Source organism: Lathamus discolor, chromosome 12 (assembly GCF_037157495.1).
Source record: "Lathamus discolor isolate bLatDis1 chromosome 12, bLatDis1.hap1, whole genome shotgun sequence".
In the NCBI taxonomy this organism is placed as follows: Eukaryota; Metazoa; Chordata; class Aves; order Psittaciformes; family Psittacidae; genus Lathamus; species Lathamus discolor.
Window position 1 is genome coordinate 13,803,684 of NC_088895.1, and position 21,261 is coordinate 13,824,944.

The 21,261-nt window shown below is 50.2% G+C and overlaps 1 protein-coding gene across 1 annotated transcript; it reads right to left on the reverse strand.

The window, feature by feature from the left end:
* Positions 1–675: 675 nt before the first annotated feature.
* Positions 676–18,929, reverse strand: SVOP (SV2 related protein). Its single transcript, XM_065692443.1, has 16 exons — positions 18,602–18,929; positions 15,160–15,320; positions 13,945–14,030; positions 13,346–13,444; positions 12,617–12,688; positions 12,282–12,406; positions 10,121–10,184; positions 8,844–8,969; positions 7,773–7,901; positions 6,425–6,498; positions 6,046–6,122; positions 4,847–4,954; positions 3,302–3,413; positions 2,260–2,341; positions 1,943–2,032; positions 676–1,256 (listed from the first exon to the last, which is right to left on the reverse strand). The coding sequence occupies exons 1-16, from the start codon at positions 18,634–18,636 to the stop codon at positions 1,050–1,052; spliced, it is 1,647 nt and encodes a 548-aa protein (XP_065548515.1). The 5' UTR covers positions 18,637–18,929; the 3' UTR covers positions 676–1,049.
* Positions 18,930–21,261: the final 2,332 nt, after the last annotated feature.

Sequence of the window (21,261 nt, forward strand, 5' to 3'; positions counted from 1 at the left end):
CACACAATGCTCCAAGTATTGGTGCTTGGCTCATCCCATGGTCTTGATTCGCTCACTTCGACACCAGCTTGACGTTAAGGTCGATGTACAATCAGCAGCTACCAAGAAGTCCTGCCCAGCTGCCCCAAGGCCAGCTTCTGCTGGGAGACACCTGAAAGCAGCTCCCTCCAACTGCTGTTAGGCTGAGGTGGTTTGTCACAGGTTTGGGCTACCCCCCTGCGAGAACACATGGAGGCGAACGGAGCAGAGACATACCTGGACCCATGCGGAAGACCACAGCGTGCACCTCCACACACAAAGAGACACCAGGGCAGCTGGAGAGTCTTCCCCAAGCAGCACTCGGAGCGCTCAATGTTTCTGGTAGAGAAGTCCAACTCTGCTCCAATCAGGGGGATTTACATCTCTTCTGTAAGGTTCCGTCCCCGTGACAAACACCGCTCCTCGCTGACTCCATCTGCCTGCCTCAGATGGGGGAAACATCCAGGAAACAGATTCCAAGCAATCCGTGCTTCATTCCCAAGGAACGAGGACGCACCGGTTGGCGTGCCATTGTCGCGTGGTGGTGGCGATGGTTAGAAAGTGCAAGGTGGGCATCTAACCCATAAAACCTACTCTGTAGTGTATGGAATCCACCATGTGCTATGGCAGGGACACAATAAATGTTAACCTTTTGGCTTTTAGGCATCAAGAGTACATGATTTTAGTTACAGCTTATACTGAGTTGCATTCAGTTGGCTATTTGCTTGACACGGGACATTGGAAGCTGAAGAGCTGACCATGCAAGCACAACAGACTCAAGCAAACCCCTTCCTGCTAAACTTCAAATGCTATCTGGCTCAAACGCCTCTCCATACTGAAGTAAAGTCTTTATGAGTGTGAGCAAAGAGCAGCAGAGACACAACTGGCTCGGGTTGAACCCCAAGGTTCCTGCAGTTCGACACACGACGTTGGCAGTGACGGGATGGTCAGCTTCCTATGCGTCAGGGTTGGGGTTTGTGTGAAAGAACGTGCTCAGATCATTCATTCCCCCAGCAGGTTTCCGTGTCCCATCATTCCTGTGATCCGGAGTTAGACCTGGTGACCCCTGGCGATCGAGATCCTCTCCCAACCATCTCCTGTCCCCATTCCCTCTGGCTGGACTCCTGTAAGCCACGGCCTTTGGTTTCGATGGGCAAGAAGCAGGAAGCCACAGCGGCCAACAGGCAGCATCCACTGTAAACCACCAGTGTTAAATAGACTGAAGATTCCAACATCACCTGCAGGAAAGAGGCAGAAGATAGAAACCAGCTCCCCTGGGCCCTGTCCCAGAAGCAGGGACACTGAGGTGGCAGCAGAGGGTTTAATTACAGCATTGGGAGCGCGTTTAACACGCGCTGCTGCAGACTTCCTTTCCTCAGCGGTTACGCACGGCTGTTGAACACTGACAAACCGGAGCCACGAGGTGCTGCTGCCCTTACGCGTTAGGCAGGATTTAAGCAAATCCCAGGATCTCAAGCAAATCCTGGCCCTCTGCAGAGCCACTGGTTCTGACACCGTCTGTCCCTGTGGAGCTGGGCTCCCCCAAGCCCCTCTCTAGCTCCTTCCGCATCCCCTGAAGGTTTGTACCCTCCAGGACCTCAGCCCGGGATCCCAAGAGGGAGGTGGAATTGCAGCACACACAGGAGCTCCCTGCCTCTCGCCAATCCCATGGCCAGGTGCTGGCCTCCGAGGTGTCCTTACATCCATCCTGCAGCCTGCTGCTTGCTTATTCAGCCCCCAACATACGGAGCAATGGAGAAAGAGGCAAATCCAGGGATGAGCCTGAACTCTCCCCAAGGATGGGGCAACAAGAGCGCTGCTTAAGCGCATCACGCACAGCTCGCCCTCGGTTTGGCCCCTGCAGCAGAGCAGCAGCTTCTCCCTCACCTTCCTCTGCCTTGGGACCCAGGAGAAGGGTTTTTACCTGTGCAATGAAGGGGGTTATGAGGGCTCCCACTCGGGCCATTCCACTGCATGTCCCCAGCCCCAGCGCACGCGTGGCTGTTGGATAAACCTGTGAACAAAGCACCGGTCCATTAGCACCAGTGGGAAGGTCCCTTCAGCCTCTGAAATCGATGGAACTCAGTAAGTGGAACTACAGCGAGTTCTGTTAGACAAGGACCATGAGATCACCAGCTCATCTCGGGGGCAAGGTCCATTGTGAAGGGGGCAGCCAAAATGACTTTCCCCCCATGGTCTCACTCCCCTTAAGCACTCTCGTTACAAACCCAACCTCCTTACCTCCGGGGTGTAAACATAAGCAGCCTGAAAGCCTCCCGAAATAAAAGCTCTTGCAATGAAGAGCAGCACGGTAAGAACGTTTCTGTGAGAACAAAAAGGAGAGCAGTGTTTGGGATGGTTCGGGACAACCTGTTTGTTTCACTTGGAGGCAAGCGCGATAGAAACGCTCAATTGCTTAGAACGACTTCGTCTGGGTTTTAATGAACCCTTTGTGTTTGTTTCTGGACCTTCGATCCAACAGTGATGCCAAACAATCTGCATCCCCACAATCACATCAGTTTACCAAGTGCATCCGTTCTTCCTATTGTGGCCTATTGAAATCAGCAGCAAATGCTTAAATGTAGCTAAATGAGAAACCCACGTTCCGTGTTACGAGTGGTGCTAACAAAAAGATGGCACACAGGAAAAGGCAATGGGAGTGCAGCTTAAAAGCTGTTTAAAAGACATGAACCTACAAACTGCCTGGGTATTTGTGGCTTTGTGAGGTTTTCTTATTCCAGGGTTCCTGTCCAGTGCCTGAAGAGGTTTAAAATCCTCTGGCTGTCAGGTCATGGCCCTGTCCATCAGTCCCAAGGTACGGACACTGTCACATGCATGTGGCATCAAGGGCAGATGCAGTCAGAGCAGCTGAATGGGAGCAGAGACTGGGCTTGGTTGTGAAGCACTGCCCTGGCAATGACTATCGAGGCAGTCTGGGGAAGCATAGGCAGTGAATGGCAGAGAGCAGTGCATGAACCAGCTCCCGAGGCTCATGACATGAGATCTGATTTAAAGCTGCCCAGTGGTTATCTCCTACTCAGACACAAGCTCTCATTTTGCCCTTTGGATTGCTCTGTCTGAAAGATTAGAGAGAAGGATTTCTCCTCTCCTGCTTCGTTTAGTTTCCTTCCAAACTGGTGTAGAAAACCTAGCACCATCCTTAATGCTTCCTCCAGTCGAGCACGACCTCATGGCTTTGCAAACCCCCACTTCCAGTTCTGCCATAACCAAGAGAGAGCACAGATGAATCGGACAGACCCGTTGCTCATCGTGTTTTCCTTACCTTCCGACGCAGAGAAACAGCAGAAGGCTGCAAAGCGAGAAGACAACGAAGGAGAGGGCCATGGTTTTCTTGCGGCCTATCCGATCGATGATCCATAGTGTCACTAACACACCTGCGGAAGGACACAAGGTGACCATTGGGAAGGGAGCAGAGGTGGGAATGGAGATAGCTTTTCACATAGGGCAGGCTACTTCAGGTTGGAAATGTTCTCTCTTTCTTTAAAGCTCTTTGCCGGCAGAGGCATCAGGCAAAGCTTTGCCAATGGACTGCTCCGGCTATCGGGACCACACGCAAACAGAAGCTCTGTGAGTCTTGTTCCATGTTCACACCCCCACTGGTCCACACATCCACACACTCAGGGGCTACAGGCTGATGTAGGAGCGAGCAATCAACTCTGACGTGTGTTAACCACTGCCTATTGCAGTGGTTACCAAAACGAGTGCTAAAGTGCCTGCCTTCTGTCTCATTGGAATATCTTTGGTTCAGCTCCTGAGCACCGTTCCCTACTAAATCTTCCTATTGCCAGATTTAAGGGCTCTTTACAACTTAGTATTCTCTTTCTTGTGTCACATACATGCTGCCATCAAAGTATTTCTCCTTGGTAAAGGAAACACCAAGCTCTCTAAGTCTCACACTGGTCAGTATACTCCTTTACGCAGCTTTTCCAGATCCCTTTAAAAGCTGATGTGCAGCAAGCTTGGGGATGATTCAAGCAGCAGAGTTTCCAGTGTCATATCCAGAGGTATCCCTGGTAATGTTTCTCTTATCTTTGTAACAGGAGCAAATCAGTCCTGTCAGCTGTAGCATCAATCCAAGAGTACATACCCCCTTTCTGCCCACTGTCCATTGACATCCTTCCCTGAACGGCTGCTGCGCAGGACAGTCCTCCTATGTTAAGTATCAATTGCGCATATTCATCATAGACTTAACAACTCTTCACCAGTTAAATGGCTTCTCTTTGAGCTGAAACTGTAATCTAGAACAGTGAAAATCCCCTGGCCATTGCCTCACAGTGTTATTTGAGGCAGATTAACACTGGGAGATCATGCTCTACATCTGAAGAGCCTGTGGGTACTCACTGTCTGTCAGACTGCCCATTGACACTCCCTGAAATCAGCTGAAGATCATGACTGAGACGGACACGGAGCTTTGGGAGCAAGTTCTCCATTGATTCACCCTGCCCACGATCCCTTTAAAATAGTTCTGGAAAGTCACTTACGGACAGAAGTTCAAGTGATTCTGCCCCTTTGATTTAATTGTTACTCCTCTGAATGCCTGATCTGTTCTTTGGATGGGATCCATAGTCAGATGGGCCATTACTGCTTCACAAAGCAATTACTAGTGATTTTATCTGTAGGGATCACATAGGCAGTGACAGGAGCTACAGCTACTGCGTTATCAAGTAGTCCAAGCAAGGAGCTGCAGGAGATACAACACTGGCATTAGGCCAGAGAGAAGAGCCCATTTCCCTGCTTGTTCCAGAGCCCATTCCAACCACATGGAGCCACTGGCAGTGAAGAACCAGTGCTTCCTATTGCCACTCACCAGGGAATTCGGACAGGGTTGTCCAGAGCAGGTCCGTGTAGTCCTCCTCTGTCAGGTACTCACAGGTCAGGCTGCACTTGGCCTTAACTTCTTTCCTTTTACTGGATACTGTGGGGGGAAAAAGGAACAAAACAAGCACTTCATGGACTTTAAGTAACCCCTTCCCTGCCTACCTTCCTTTGCTCCTGCTTTGCCTTTATCACTCTTACTGCTGACACCGATAGAAGGGATGTACTGACAAGACCCTGCTGCCCAGCACGGGTGCTCTACCTGGGGGATACAGCTGAACCTGAACAGTTCCTAACAGCACTTGTGGCAGGATGTGGCACCTCTGCAGCCAGCACTGTCACAACGAAAGCTCACCCTTCCTCACCAGCTCTACAGGCTCAGTTCGTTTCCAGTCCAGAGCTCATGACAATGGGCAGGATTAACATCAGTAACTCAGTTTATCCCTGCACAAAATGGGATGTTAACACCTCAGCTGTACTTTGAGAGGACTCAATAATGCTGTGTCTCTGTAAAACCAAGTATCTTTAATGGATGCATACTCCGTTGTGGAGGCTGACCAGAGCCAGACCTCCCCAATAGGCAATACACCAGTGTACAAGCTTGGGATCGTGTCTTTTCCCAATACTATCCCTCCTCTTCCTGTAGTTTCCCAGCTATCAGCCAGCCTTCACTGGTTACAGGTGTTGTGAGCACAATCACACCTCCCCTGGCGACTCAGACTCTTCCAGCCTCTTCCTAATGCAGCCAAAGCACTTTTAGTCTCTTTTGACTACAAAAACCGGCCGCAAAAGGGCAATGCTTCCCCACCATCACCTTTCTTCCCATCTTGAGGGCCTGGGAGTGCCACAGCAGCTCTCTCCGAGCCAATGAGGCCTCTCAGGTCTGGAACCTTACCTTTACTGCAGCCCTTCTTCCTCAAGAGGAAAGACACTTTGCTAACAGGGCCCCCTTGAAGGTTCTCTTCCTGCTTTACACTCTGGCCTCACAGACAGGGCAGGACCCCTCTGCGGTGCGCAGGGGATGAGGAAGAGGCCCCATCAGAAACGTCTGAAACAACTAACCCCTTAAGCAGATCCCTTACAATTCCGGCTGGGAGCCACAGCCCTTTCCACACAGCAGCATGGGATCTGCTAAAAGACAGTCCATCACCGAACGGGGTATGTTTAAGAGAAAGATGGAGCAGTACTCACTGCTGCAGGCATCTCCCGCTTGGAAGAACTCCGTAGTTAATAAAACTAACCCATAATATGAAAAAGCATTGGAAAACCTGCAAGGAAGAAAACAAGAGAGGAAGCCTGAGCTGGCCAAGCCTATAGGAAACACCATGCATCACAATTGAACCCACTGTGTGAGGACTCCCACTTAAGCGCTACCTCAAAGCTATTTCCTCTTAGCATTTAGAAAATGACAGGGCAATTAGATAGGGAACGCTGCTGATGGGCGAGTTTAGAAATCACAAATCAATACAGGTTGGGGGTTTTTGCTGTATTTTAGTGACGCTGTAAAATACCTCCATTAAAAAACCATTTAGAATTGTGCTGGCACTGGGCCGCTTATATTTCTTCTTACCATATAAACCAGAGTAACAACGTGGTCCATCTAAAATGGGGTGTAAAAAGGTCCCTCATTTTCCCTCGGTCTTCCTGTTGAAAAGAAGCAGAAGTCAGAGGGTCAGGACTGGGCCTGGCCTGGAGGATGCGGAGTGGCAAGGGATAACACAACACACGGTCCTAGGCACTACATCTCAGGACGAGTGTAGCCATGGGGTGAGCCCCACTGGAGCTGGGATCCAAGTAGAGAATTCCTCTGCCAAGGGGAATTCTCTAGGAGCAGAATACCAGACCCAGCTCATGCACGGGGCACACACTGCTCCTCCCCAGGGAGCCTGTCGGAACAAGGTGGGGCTGCAAAGAGCAGGACTTGGCCGATGCACAGGTTGATGGGATTCATGCGGCCCAGGGCCAGCTCCTGGAAATCAGAGCAGCCCCTCAGGGCTTCTCCTCCAGCGGAAGGCAGTGAGGAGCCCCCAGCAGCCCCCCTGCGAGCAGCCCCCTTTGAACTGAGTGGGGGGCTCAGCCCATAGGCTTGTGCTTAAGGAAAAGCGCTTTCCCACCCCAGCCCGAAAACGAAACCATCCCAAGCTTGGCCGCTGGTCCTGCAGAGCCCATCGGCATCACCACCACTGAGCCCCTCTGTGAAACACCCAAGAGCTCAAATCCTCCCTGATCCAGCCCTTAGAAAAGCAGACCTCCAGCCCTGGTTAGTAAGATGCAGGCTCCTGCCTAGCTTTACAGTTCTGCTCTCATTCATATCTACAGGTTTTCCTCTGCTGCCCTTCCTCATGGGCCAACTTTGTAACTTTCTTTCCTCATAGAAGTCTCTGTTGTGCGAAGCTGCTTTGTGTGGTGATGGGGTGCTGAAAATTGGCCATGTAAAGCTGAGAGGAAAAAGACCCCAGTGAATTCATACGGCAACACGCAGCCCGGAAGCAACAGCCTGAATCACTCCATGCATTAGGATGCAGCAGGAGCTTGCAGCTCTCCCCCTGCAGAACACCAGGATCAGATTAAAAAGGAGCTCAAGAGTCAAATTCCAGCTTGTCTCAGGAGTTCAGATCTTGGAATTCTGATCCGAGCTCTTCTGCAGCCTCAAGGTTTGATTTTCTTTAACCATCAGGGCTCAGTGAGGTTACAGAACATCAATGCCCACTTTAAAGGTCCTTCTCCCTCTCAGGATTTTCATGTCATTAAAACTGAGAAACCAACTCTTCCTCCCTGTGGCAAAGGCACAGACAAACCCCTCTTCTTTACCGGTTCAGGCAGTACAATTGAACTTCACGCTGATTACTTGCTTATAAGAACACACACGAACGTAACCGTTTCCCTGTATCCCGTGCGGTTAGCGTGCCCGTACATACCTGCCTGGAAATAATCAGTTTTCCCAACGGCATGGGGGCTCCGTTTTCCGTTGCTATCCGCTTTAAAGTGGCAATCGCTTTCTCTTGATTTCCAGATAACACATCGTACCTGGCACTTTCTGGCAGCCACTACGAGAGCAAAGCAGATCAGATGCACGAGGATGGCAAGAACACAGCAATAAACACACTGGGGGTTCCTTTGTGGGCTCCCAGTGGGAAAGCTCAGTGACTCCAGCACTAACTGCATTACAGAACTAACCTTTAAGAAGAAGCCAGAGCCATCTCCTCACCAGGCTTTAAGACCCTGCAAAACCCCCCTTTCAGCAGGAAACCAGAACTCCAGCCTGAAATCTTTCCCTTCTATTACCTTAGGTTTATTCTCAAGAACCATTAGGCATTTTTGCAGGCTCTTTACACTATACCTCCTCAGTAGGAAAGGCAAAGCATCCCGGATAAGATGCTCTGGGCATTCCCAAACTCCTTTTTGAGCTCCTTTTAACAACAAGCACCTGCCTAACCGGAGATACCAATGTCAGTGACTGAGGAGCAATCAGAGCTGCTGAACAGCCTGACAAGGACACGTCTCTTTGAGGCAAATGTATTACCTCACAGTGCACTGATGCTCAGGTTTAACTCGTATACACCTTGCGTTAGAATCTGACCTGCACAACGCACCTGACTTGGGTGTGGGTTTTTAAGTGGCCAATAAGCATAAAAGTGATGATTTTGACACAAAGCAAGGAAATAGCAACAGCTTTCAATGAGATGTTGATTCCACTGAGCATGGCCAAAACACAGTCACTAAACTGGAGAGGTTTCCAGGCCTGATTTGGTTTCACAATATCCCAGCCCACCATTGTGCTCCAGCAATGACAGTCACACAGACACAGCTCTCTTTGGAAGGTTTTCAGTAGCACCCTGTTGAAACAAACAGCGTTTTCACCACTATTTCAGCTGTTTCAAAGAAGACACCAACAGAGAGCTTAAAACTGCCCTGGTTTCCTTCAGTCAGCTTGCAGGCTCAGGTAGAGAAGTGATGCAACGTGGACTTGTCTTTGAAGGAATACCTACAAAACACAGGACAGCGAAGAGCAGAAGAGGGAGGGCAGAAAGGACAAGAAGCCAGCGCCAGCCAAGCGTGGGCATCACCACCACTGCTAGGAGGACTTCAAACACCGTCCCAATGGCCCAAAAGACCTGCCAAAGGGAAGAGGAACAGTCACCAATGAGAAGCGCTCTTCAGGCCTCCTGCTTTGTAGCATTCCGTGACGGGACAGAGGAATGCCAGAGACACTCCAAACACAGGCCCCTGTATGGAAACAGGGTCCGTTTTCAGGGGATTTGGTTAAATGCTGCAGGAGCTGAAATGTTCATTTCTGAAAGCCCAGCATCCTCTTTCTCTAGACACTCGTGTTGAACTATTGGTAGCTCCTCATAAGCAAGGGGCTCTTCACATGTTGTTTCTACAGCAAAATTCCTATTAATTTATGTGTCTCTGAGTATTATTCCCAGCAACCACCATGAGATTTCTGGTATTCGCTTTCCTTACCAAAACTGAGCTACCAAAGCCACGGAGTTTGGCCCGGAGCTGAAAGAAAGAATTGATACCTTCATAGCAAATAACGGAGCTGGCATCCTCTTGCATATCCTGCCCATGCAGGATTATCCCCCTTTAGATTATGAGCCCACTTAGCTCATTATTTAACCCTCAGAATATACTTCTAACCCCAGGCTGCTCAGTGGTAGCCAGGCTGTGGCAGAACAGAAGCGACACAGAAAGGAGTAATTCAGCTACTGAATTCTATTTATGAAGTGTTAATCAACCCAATGGAGGCCTTGCCAGCACGTATCTGAGAGACTGGGCTTGCATTGAGGAGCTGGTTGAATCTGGGGAGGTTTTCCACAAGGATGCTCCTTAGCAGCGCTGTTCTCTGCCCCTTCCACCATTCACTACAGGGTTGTGAATTTTGCCTTGAAGTATTTATAGGGCAAAATCAGAGCATTTGGATTGAATATGGGGAGCTGAATTTAGCCCTGCATTTACTGAACAGTCAGTTCTCCACTCCTCATTACTGAGTTCCCATTAATCTCCCCATGAAATTAGGTGACAGCAGTAACTTACCCAGCACTGGGTGCAAGTCAAGTTGCAAAGAGTGGAATGTTACATGAATGCTTTATGCTGCTTTGGACCTGAGCTACCACTAGTGCATGGGGCAACCTCAGCTCCACGCTCACTTGGACAAGCAAGATCTGACTGCAGCTGCGGGTGATGTTTCTGGTCAGTAGGATTGAATGGATGTGACCAACAGCAGAATTTGTCCCTCTGGGGACACAGCCACACTGCTCACCTCTATTAATAAAATGCATTTTGCTCTGGCTCTCATTGGAAGGAATTCGGCATATAAGGTTACCCTGCAAAGAGAGAACATTGAGAGAAATGTCATGTTAGCACAGGCAGAGAGGTTCAAACGTGCTCTTTGCCTCTTAATAAACTTGGCAAGCCCATAGTGGTACCACAAACCCCTTTAGTTCAGCACCGCGATGGAGGGCAGGATTCCCTCTGTGTGATTTTGCAACCCCGGAGCTGTTAGCTAAAGGCAGCAGCTCTTGCTGTGTGTTTTCACAACCCTGCTGTGCCCTGGGCCTGGCATTATAACTGTTCCACGCGATCCATCAGCATCCAACACAAACCCTCGCTGTGTGAAGTGTTTCTTCGGGGCTCCACAGCCGATGCGGTCTTTCACATCAGTCTGCGCTGCCAGGTTTCCATTCTCCATCGGAGACGTTCAAGGTCTGCTCCTGTTACCGGTATAAAATCATTTCCATTCTTTTCTTGTGGGGCTTCAAAAAGGAATCCTCTCACTCTGCAGAGCCTTTGTTTCATGACTGTGCCAAAGAGGAACGGTGCAGCTTCTCTGGGAGTGTTTCCTGAGGACGAACACGAGGGCCAGCAGCCAGCCAAGGCTCTCTTGTCTTCTTCAAACCGTCTGGGAAGCCTTGGTCGCTCTTTGCTCCTACTCTTTTCATTCCATTGACTCGTCCTCTTCCTGCTCCTGAGCTCCTCGGGCTTTCTTTGATGCCTGTGACAAAACTCCTGCTAACCTCACAAATGCGGGATCGATCTCCGAGTAGCTCCCTAGAACTCAGTTTGTTAAAGCTGCACACAGCATTATATGAAATCAGTGCAAAGAGAAGGAACTAAAATCACATAATGAAACTAGATCAGTCCCCGTATATTGCAGCAGGAAACAGGAGCTGATTAATGCTGCACAGACCTGTTTTCTTAAGAGAATACTCCATATTGGTATAACAGTTAGAACAAGAAACTGATGGAATCCACTCTTGTCTCTCATTAAGTCCTGCAGCCTTTGTGTGCTACCTGCCCCTCCGTAAAGCAGCAGAGGCTGGGCTTAGGCTGTTCACCAGGGGCTCTGTGGAGCATCATTGATAGGTGTTTGCAGTACAAGGTGTTACTGCTTTGTCTTTGCTCTCCTGCCCCACTCCAGTTGTGCTCAGTGGGAGCTGCATGGCAGAACCTGCCTCACTGTTGTACAAACACGTTCCACCCCGTGCAGCCACTAAAGGTGGGCAGGAGGGCAGTGAGGAAAAGCAATAACGCTGCGATGTTCCATCTCAGCTCTGAACCTTTGATGTGGGAATGGCAATAGAAAAGGCAGGATATTGACCTGTCTTGTGAAGAAGTCTACGAGCCATCAATCAAAGCGAGGCTCTGACTATTCTGAAATAGCACCTCCGTGGGGCAAAATATCCATTATTAATGAGGATAAAAGACTACACGGAGAGAAAGTGGCTGTGCTCTTCCCTTTACATTTATAATTAAAAGCTTAGAACAGAGCTATTTATTCCAGGTGGAAATTTAGAGATCCATCTCTTCAGTGAATGGACTGACACAGCGATAGCGGAATACCCTGATGCTACCTTTACATTAGATACCTCCGGTGCTCCAGGTTCAGGCTCTGTGGGTTTGGAATTCCAACTCAGGATCAGACATGGAAGTTCAGGCCCTGACTGAACAATAACCCGCGGTTTTACAAGCCAGAGTAAGGGCTCAGCTCTACCCTATGGAGTTTAGGGCACAATCTATGCTGCAACAAGAGCGTGTTGTCCCTTATAGACCCTGCCTGTATGCTCTAGCAATGCAGTCTGCAGGCACAGGTACAGAATGCTGTCTGTTTTACCCACTTCAAGCTGGGCTCTTTGGGCTTCTCATTTTCATCATGAGGGAATGAGAGAAGCTTAAAAGGACTTAAGGCATATAACATAACACAGTTAGGAACCCTGCTTGCTCACACAGAAGCCTGTATATCTGATTCACCTCAGTGATGGATTAGATTCAGTTTGAAGCCTTCTCAGAGTTTAATATATTAGTTCCAAAACAGAATCAAGCGGGTCTGGGACAACTGAACAGACACATGGCTGCAATTTAACATTGAGCCCCTATAAAAACACATAGAAAAGAGGAAGTCTGGATTGTGAATATTTACTTACGACTGAGGCACTCCTCCGATCCCAAAGCCCACCAGGCCCCGCAGCACCAGGATCCAGCTGTACACCGGGGCGAAACCACTGAGGATCCCGTAGTAGAGTGTCCATAAGACGCTGATCTTTAGGCCCTGTGTTTAACAAACAAGCGCGAGGAGATGAGTTCCTGCCGCAGCACGAAGTAACGAAACGCAAAGCAGAGCCTCAGGTTCCCTTTATTTAATGGGAGGTTTACTCTGCTCTGTTTAATGCATGCGGACTATGGCATTTGTCACCATCATGCACTGAAATACCCACACTAGAAACATCAGAACATATTGGAGTAGGAGCTGAAGCCTTACTGTTTTCCTGCCATACTGGTCTGAGATGTTTCCCCAGAGGGTGGAGCTGGACATCATTCCCACAAACACCACCTATGCAACAGAGAAAAAGCCTTCCCCTTAACCACAAGGCAAGTGCAAATATCCATGCGACAGCAAAGAGAATACACGATCTGAACGGGTTTAAACCTGCTGAACAGTACCAATTTACACAACACAAATGGCATCAATAGCTAAAGTGGGATGCGCTGCGAGAAGGGTCCCCAGACTAGTTGTCTCATCCCTAAGGGCATTGCATGTTTCCAGCATCACAGCATCCTACTTGGAAGTGGTATCATAAAAGCTCTGCTTGCAAAGATCCCCCTCAAACAGCAGTTGCTTGTGCTCTCTCCCAGCTCCCGGTGTGTCTATGTACAAGTAAGATTAAGTGTGGTGAGAGAGAAAGGTTTTCAAGAACGATAGAAAACTTTTCCAATCTTTGTTCAATTAATCAAATTATTTGAATTTTGGGATGAGTCTGAGTCGATCACATGCAACTTTGACCCTAAAACTTGCAGAATTTCCTCAGTTCTCACTGAGCTTCATTTCTTCAACCTCTGACTTTCAAAAGGGACTCCTATGTTCTTCCAAACCAAAGGCAACCCGAAAGGCCATGAGCAGATTTAACCCTGGGATACAAAGCATGATGTCTGCATAACGATGAGTGCAAAAACCTTAGAGAATACAGGAGCTCTCAGCTATTTTTCCTACCGATGTGAGCAATGCAACCTGCCAGCTCGGTAATCGCCACTCACAATGAAGCTGAGGAGCTAGGATACTTAAAATCATCATTTCCATAGCATCTGCCATCTAGAGAGGTGAAAAAGAAACAAGAATTAGATTGACACAGCAGCCAATGATAAACCTGTTTGAAGTTAACCCTGTTTCTGCCCTGCGCCATTCCCACCCCGCAGGTGAAACAGGATAGGTTCAGTGGATGTACACAGCGTAGAGAGGCAACACCGAGGTTCTCTAACTGACAATCATAGAATCATAGAATAGTTCGGGTTGGAAAGGACCTCAAGATCATCCAGTTCCAACCCCCCTGCCATGGGCAGGGACACCTCACGCTAAACCATCCCACCCAAGGCTTCATCCAACCTGGCCTTGAACACCGCCAGGGATGGAGCACTCACAGCCTCCCTGGGCAACCCATTCCAGTGCCTCAGCACCCTCACAGGAAAGAATTTCCTCCTTAGATCCAATCTAAACTTCCCCTGTTTCAGTTTGAACCCGTTACCCCTTGTCCTGTCACTACAGTCCCTAATGAAGAGTCAATCATGCCATTGACTTTGAGAACAATTACTTGCCCATGCTAATCCAGTAATAACAGAGAGCTTCCACTGGAACTTTCCAAAGCCAATGGCTTCCACCGCATCTTCCACCAGGAAAGTGTCTAGAAAGAAAACAATTCCAGTGCAGAAGTGTATTCCTCTCCTTGCGGAGCCATCCCTTGAGAGAGGATTTGCTCTGAATGCAATTACTGGGCACTCTACTGAGATCTAAACTCTGTAACAGAGAGCTTCTTAGCTTTATACAGTTCCCAGCCAAGGAAAGCTCTATGTTCTTCAGGAACTATGATACACACATAGGGTAGGTACAGTTTGACATGCAGGTTCTCTAAACCAATCTAAGTCTCAACACTTTAACCCCTCCGTCAGTTTAACGAGTACGTTTGACACAGCAAAGCCCAGAGCTGGACCTCCTCACAACGCCATAGAGAAACCCACAAACCAACTCAAACGAAATCTAACTGCTAAAACCAAGCAGAGACGTCACAAGACCCCAGTCGGTGACTTGAGCCCAGGCATCTCACATGAGGGCACTGAAGCTGTGCGCCACTGTAGCATCACTTGCACTTCTGTGGGCAATGGGTCAGCTGAAGGTCTACATAGAACTGCAGAGTTGATGCCCTGAGTCTTCTGAGAAAAGCACTGAGCTCATTCCAGGTTATTCTGGCTTCCTTTTGCATCAATACGGTCATAAATGAGACCCTGGGAAAAGCCATCCTACAAAACGTTAGTATTCCTAAGGGAAAACCAACACTTCTCTTCTGAACCGGTGGTGCCTTCAGGGCATTGCTCTGCCGGGTGCAGAGAGAGGCTGGGATGTGCATTCATTCTGTCCCTCTTGTCCTTGAGGCGAGGAGGGGGCAGGAGCACTGCAGAGGCTTCATGCTCAGCCTTGCAGGTGAGCCATGTGCAAACCTGGCAGTGTTTAAGGAGCTTTGAGCAGTTCCAAAGGAACCTAAGTTCAAACCTCCTGTATGAAAGAGGGTGACAACGGGACACACAACTCCTTCAAAGGGCCTATTACTGCTGATATAAACCCAAACCACACGAAGCATCCCTCAGAGATCGAGGTAACTAAATCATGGGTCTCAGGTGTAACACACATTGCCTGTGTTATTGTCACCTGCTTCTATCTGGAGATCTTTAACATCTCTAAACCCAGTGGATTATCCTGGTAGCAACATGACTGCAATGAAGAGGCCAAACCTCACAGGAGAACAGAAACCTACTCACCATCAGTCGGGTTGGCAAATTCCTTTGGCACTGCAGCTCCATCCTCCAGCTCGATCGGCTCTAGCTCCGTCCGAACACCCTCAATCTGGATTTCATGTTCTCCCGAAATGACATCCTCATCCGACCTCGAACTCTCCCCAGTGCGGCGAAACTTGACCACCCTAAGAACACACAAACAAGGGTTCATGCTGCAGTGGGTCTTTTCCGGGTCAAGCTGTGTTTGTGATCATAGAACCATAGAATGGGTTGGGTTGAAGGGAGCTTAAAGCTCCTCCAGCTCCAACCACGGGCAGGGACCCCTTCCACTGGAGCAGCTTGCTCCAAGCCCCTGTGTCCAACCTGGCCTTGAGCACTGCCAGGGATGGGGCAGCCACAGCTTCTCTGGGCACCCTGTGCCAGCGCCTCAGCACCCTCACAGGGAAGAGCTTCTGCCTCAGAGCTCATCTCAGCCTCCCCTCCGGCAGGTTCAAGCCATTGCCCTTACACACCAGTGTAACTCTCACCTCGGAAACTGACACTTCCTCAGACTTCAGTGAAATAGTTCTTTGGAAATAGAGAAAGCGAGTCCTGCTACGCCTCTTCTGACTTCCAACACCCGAGCATTTAATTCTATGACAGAGTAGCAGAGAGCCTCTTGAACTCCAGCTTAATCCTTTGCTTTAAGGGTCAGCAAAACTAAACTATCGGCATCTTTGCCAAGTGCAGCTGCAGCAATGGAATGACATTGGTAAGGGTGAGCTGAAAGACTTTTCCTGCTTGGCAAGGTCTCAACTCTTACTTTCTCTTACAAGCGCTGGTGACACAAGTAATATTCAATACAAGGGCAAACTGATGGGCAATCTACACCTGTAAATGGACCTTGGGCCAGTGGTGGACAAGAGGATGGAGGAATGAACACCTCGGTCACCCTCAGTTACAAAGAGAAGTCTTGGCCACCACCAGCCATTCAGCCCAGCTCAGGATTGCACTCTGGTACAAACCTAGTGATACAAACCAGCATCCTCAGGTCCTGCCATGTATACATAGGATTTCCATGCCCCCTCCCATCGGGGGAGTTGCACATACTCACTAATGATATTCTGGCAGTAACCTGGCTGGAGAGAGCTGCCCATTGACCATCTGGGGAGGTTCTCACCTTTAGAACAAGCTGCTTTGCTGGCTTTGAGATGACGGGGGTGATTCTTTCAGCTAAACAGGGCATTCCAAGACCTGCATGGGGCAGCTACTCCTTGTGCTACTTAGCAATGCTCTATCTGCAGCAGGGAACTGGAGGCTTTTCTCTGGCCTCTACATCTTGGCAGATGAACGAGAGAGCCACAGACTGGGTTTTCTAAGGTAACGTCTGAAGGTCTCAGACAGGAGAACACAGAACAAAACCTGAGACATCTTCAAAATGAACAAGAAAGCATCACTGACTGCAGTGAAGCTGGGGCCTGTCTCAGGTTCTGACTGAGGTGTGCAGGCATCCTCCACTCGAGAGACAAACAAGGAAGCTCCTCTGGCTTCAGGTTCTTACTTGGTTCCATTAAGAAACTCTAGTTTAAATTCCCTCGGGTTTTTAACCCCAGCTCTCGCGGTTTGGAGTTTCTTTTGCTGACCCTATAGGACGAACACAAGGAAACATCACTCTCGCCTTAAAACTGAAGATACAATCCTCATACGACCTACCAAATACACCCTCTCTGCAAACATGCACTGAAACGTGGCTGCCCACAAATGACCTTTCTATTACAAGGAGCAATTTATATCCAAGTCCCATCCATGTCCTATCTGCAAGAGCTGCACAAGCACTTGGTTTAACTACACAGGATGCAAACTTTTCCATATGGATCTTTTAACAGGATGTGAGTGCTCCATCCCTGGCAGTGTTCAAGGCCAGGTTGGATGAAGCCTTGGATGGGATGGTTTAGTGTGAGGTGTCCCTGCCCATGGCCGGGGGGTTGGAACTGGATGATCTTGAGGTCCTTTCCAACCCAAACTATTCTGTGATTCTATGACTATGACTGCAACTCAGCAGCTGGGTGCAAAGCTCGCTGAAGATATGAACACCTTTTCCCTGGATTTAGGAGGTCTGAAGCGCTGTCACTCCATGGGATACGCCTGGAAATCATTCACACAACCTACACTGGCAGCTGTTGTAAGCCGCAGGCAAAATAAAGGTGCCAATAAAATCCTTCTGGATTCTAAAGCACCCGATCACAACCCCGCTGTATTCTGTGTTCGAAGGGGACTTTCGGAGCTGACCATGCTGGAGGTGGTGGCTCCAGACGCTACACAAGGGACTGACCTGAAAGCTGTAAGTACTCCAAAAGCAAGGTGAGCACAGAGCTCTCCGGCCACATTCCCCATCACAGCAAACACGAATCCACGTTCAGCACTTAGGAACTCATGAGACAAACTGACACAAATGGAGAAAGCAGCACCCAGCGGCATCCGCTGCTCCATCCCTGCGGGATTCCTGGCAGCTGAGATGTCGGAGAGAGCTGCATCTGTTTGCGGGATCTCGCAGCACCGAGCACATCTCATCACACCCACAGCTTTCTGCGGGTTATTAGGAAATAGGAATTGGGGAAAATGGCCTCGGGAATTCCTGGTTTATTCCTTCCACTGCCGAGCTGACAGCACCCAAACCAAAGATCTGAAAAGAACCGGAGCGCCTGTCCTTTCCCCAACTTATTGGGAACGCTATGGGACACTTCGCTCTGTCATTGACATGAGCTCATTAATATTTCAAATCGACTTTAAGCATTAATTCCCTGCCTCGCAGTGAATGATTTATAGATAGGAATATGCCTTAAAGCACCTGATAATGGAGCATTAGGAGAACTGTTTTCAAAGGCAGCATTTCCTGAAGAGGAAAGGAAATGCTGGTGTGAAGAGGCTTTTATCACCTTCCTGCACAGATCCAGCAACCACATCCCAACAGCAGAGAGTTCTCGGGAATACCAGCATCTTCCTGGCGCAGCAATGTTGGCTTCTCCGAGACATGCAGCGGGCAAAGATCGGTGGTACTCACCCCAAGCACACCTCTGCAAAAGGGCTCTGAGCTGCCATCAGTTCATGGCAGGAAGGAGGGAGCCGGGAAGATGCCTTCCCCAGCACAGCGTTATTTACGGATGCAATCCACCTTGCGAATGCAATGGGAATGCTTCCTCCCAGATAAAACCCTTTGGGACTCCCACGGTTTTATCCCACCCCTCCCCATTTCTACCACCACCAAGTTGGTGCAAAAAACGAAGCTTGTGTGGGTTTACATAACGAAGGGATCCCTGCGTGCCCCCGGGATGCTGAACCCGGGCAGCTGCACAAGGAAAATGGCCTGCTTCCCGGGGCCTAAGGCGCTGCCTCGGGATAACGCTCGGCAAAACCGCCGGGATTCCCAATCCCCCCGCAGCCCGCTCGGAGACCCGGCGCACCCCGCTCCCGTGCCGCCGCTACTCACGGCAGCTGTCTGAGCTGGAATAAATCATCCTCCATTGCCGGGCTGCGTCTGCGGGCGCTGCTCTCATCGCTCCCGCATGGCGGGGCTGGCTGGGGCTGCGGGAGGCGGCTGGACAGCTCCGGAGGCACGGGAGCGGCTCCGCTCGGCTCAACCCAGCCCGGCTCCGTCTGGGCGAGCCCGGCTCCGCTCGGCTCAGCCCGGCTCGGTTCGGCGCAGCACGGCTCGGTTCGGCTCAGCCCGGCTCTTCTCGGCTCAGCCCAGCCCGGCTCGGCTCGGCGCAGCCCGACTCCGCCCGGCTCTGCTTGGCTCTGTCTGGCTCGACCCGGCTCGGTTCGGTTCCGCCCGGCTCGGTGCGGCTCAGCCTGGCCCCATCCAGCTCAGCCCGGCTCGGCCCGGCTCGGCTCGGCTCGGCTCGGCTCGGCCCGGCCCGGCCCGGCAGCCGACGGTCGCTGCCCCGGTCCCGGTCCCTGCCCCGCTGGCTGCCAGCCGGGCTCCCGGCTCAGCGCCGGTCCTCGCCCCCTGCGGGCTCAGCGAGTGCCGGCCGCGCATCGGCGGGGGTGAGCCCGGGAGAGCCACAGCCCGGGGGGAACGGAAGGGGCCGGGGGAAGCCGAGCCGGTTGGGATGCACCCGCTGCCAGGGGGGAATGAGGGCTCTCCCGGGGACACTGCAGGACACCGCGAAGGGCCTCGCAGCAAATTCCGTTATCACAGAGCGCAGGGATGGATCCTGCAGGTGATCTGCAAGAGGCCACAGAGCACCCAGTGCCTAAAGGGGCTACAGGAAACCCGGAGAGGGGCTTTGGACAAATCCAGATCAGGGAACAAGGGATGATGCAAGAGGCTTGGCCTGCGCTCAGACACGCCAAACAGGCTTCAGCTGGCGCATGGGGGCTGTTCAGCTGTCACACAGATGCTGTTTGTGACACTCAATATTGAATACTCTCACAGGTTTTAGGACATACGAGCTTGCAGCTGACCCAGCTGCGGTTTCAGCTTCCTTAAAACACTGAGGACAATTGCTTGATGCACTGTTTGTGTCTAGGAGTGGATCTGGATGTCTACACATAGACACTGGCTCCGTTTGTGGTACCCATGTATCCCCTGTGGATCACACAGGACTGTGTGGGTACCTCGGGCATATGAGGGCTCTTTCACTGAATAATAACAGCCTAAAAGTGTGATAAAACCCAATTTTAATTGCATGAAATGCATACGTACATTGCAATAGATTCTCAAAACCATTTCAAAGCCAGGCTTTTTCAGAGAACAAGCCTTGAGACCGTGTCCAGGATGTGTTTGCTGCTTCCCTCTGCTCCCTGTCACACTGAGACACAGGTCTCCATAAACTGATACCGGGAAATAAAGGGTTAACATTGTGCCTGCTTGCTTAAGCAGTCGCTGTGCTTGGTGAAGCAGAACTGTAGGAGTCAAAGTTGCTAGAATGGTGAAGCAGAATTGGAGGAGTTACAGCTGCCAGGCAGAACTGTAGTAGATAAGATTCATAGCTTCATATTTAAGACATTCTTGTTCAAATAGTATCTTTAGAAAGAAAAGGAACAAAAGCTAGCCAGAGTAACAAAACTTGCAAACTTGACAAGTTTCTGCTTTAAGATACATAAAACCGGCTTGTACCGAACCTGAGGTTTGGAACAGAGCCGAAACCCCACTGAGTCTGCGTGAAAGCAGGAGGTCACTCGCGGTGATGAAGAGGAACTAGAGGCCTTCATCCTCACGACCCCCTAACGACCCCCACGAGGAGGCACTGCGCAGGCACACCAAAGGGATGAATGCCAGAAAACTAATTATAATACTAGACAGGAATAGGTTTTGCATATGGGTTAGGTGTGAAGCAATCTCCTGTTTAGGTAATCATTATATGTAATATAAAGGCACTGAGTGGCAGAGGAAAGGTGCGCATGCTTTTGGAGGAGCGATCCCCATGCGCCGCAGCGCTGAATAAAGCATACCTACTTTACAGCTCTAAGGAGTTGTGGAGTCTATCCGCGTATCAAAACAACCTCTTTGATACCACATCCTTTCACTTCTCTTTGAATTGGGCGGTGAAGCCTTCGGGCTGAAGAACCTGCTTGTGCCAGTGATTTGCTGCCATAAGGGAGCTGAGGGGTTCCTTTGCAATGAAAGTCAGCCTGGCCTTAAGCAACTAAAAAGCGGAAGGCTTTGGTAGGTAAAACTGATCCGCCAGCACCTTTCTGGTTGTCGAGATTTAGGTTTCCTGTCAAAACGCGGGCTACAGAAACCGTAGCTCAATGCTTGACATGATCCAAGAGGTGTGCCCTGATTCACAGGGGAAGATCCTGCTGATGAAGTCAGTGCAATGGGAGGAGCTACTGCGCAGAAGGTTCTGGAGGGGAGCAGAGCTCCGGTCTCACCAGAGCAGCCTGCCAGAGCTCGGGGGGAGATTTATGCCCAGAAGATGAGCTCACAGAGACTCTGGGCTGCTTCTCCCCCAAACCTGCTAGAAAATGGCATTTTTCAAGCAGAGTTTTAGCTTTTGCATTCATTGCCCAAGCCGCACCTCATGGTATAGAACACAGCAGCTGTATGGCTTCTTTCCTAAACAAGGTCCAACTTTCCAGTGAATCGGGGTGTGAGGCTGGGTCCTCTGAGCACGCTGGTTCCTCTCTCCTGTGTATCTAACG

Excerpts from the sequence above, each read along its gene's own strand:
- SVOP (XM_065692443.1), bottom strand. The coding sequence starts at position 18,636 with ATGGAGGATGATTTATTCCAGCTCAGACAGCTGCC. Across the intron at positions 10,185-12,281 it reads ATCGGAGGAGTGCCTCAGTC|GGTAACCTTATATGCCGAAT; the intron begins GTAAGTAAATAT and ends CTCTCTTTGCAG. Across the intron at positions 2,033-2,259 it reads CTTATGTTTACACCCCGGAG|GTTTATCCAACAGCCACGCG; the intron begins GTAAGGAGGTTG and ends CTTTGTTCACAG.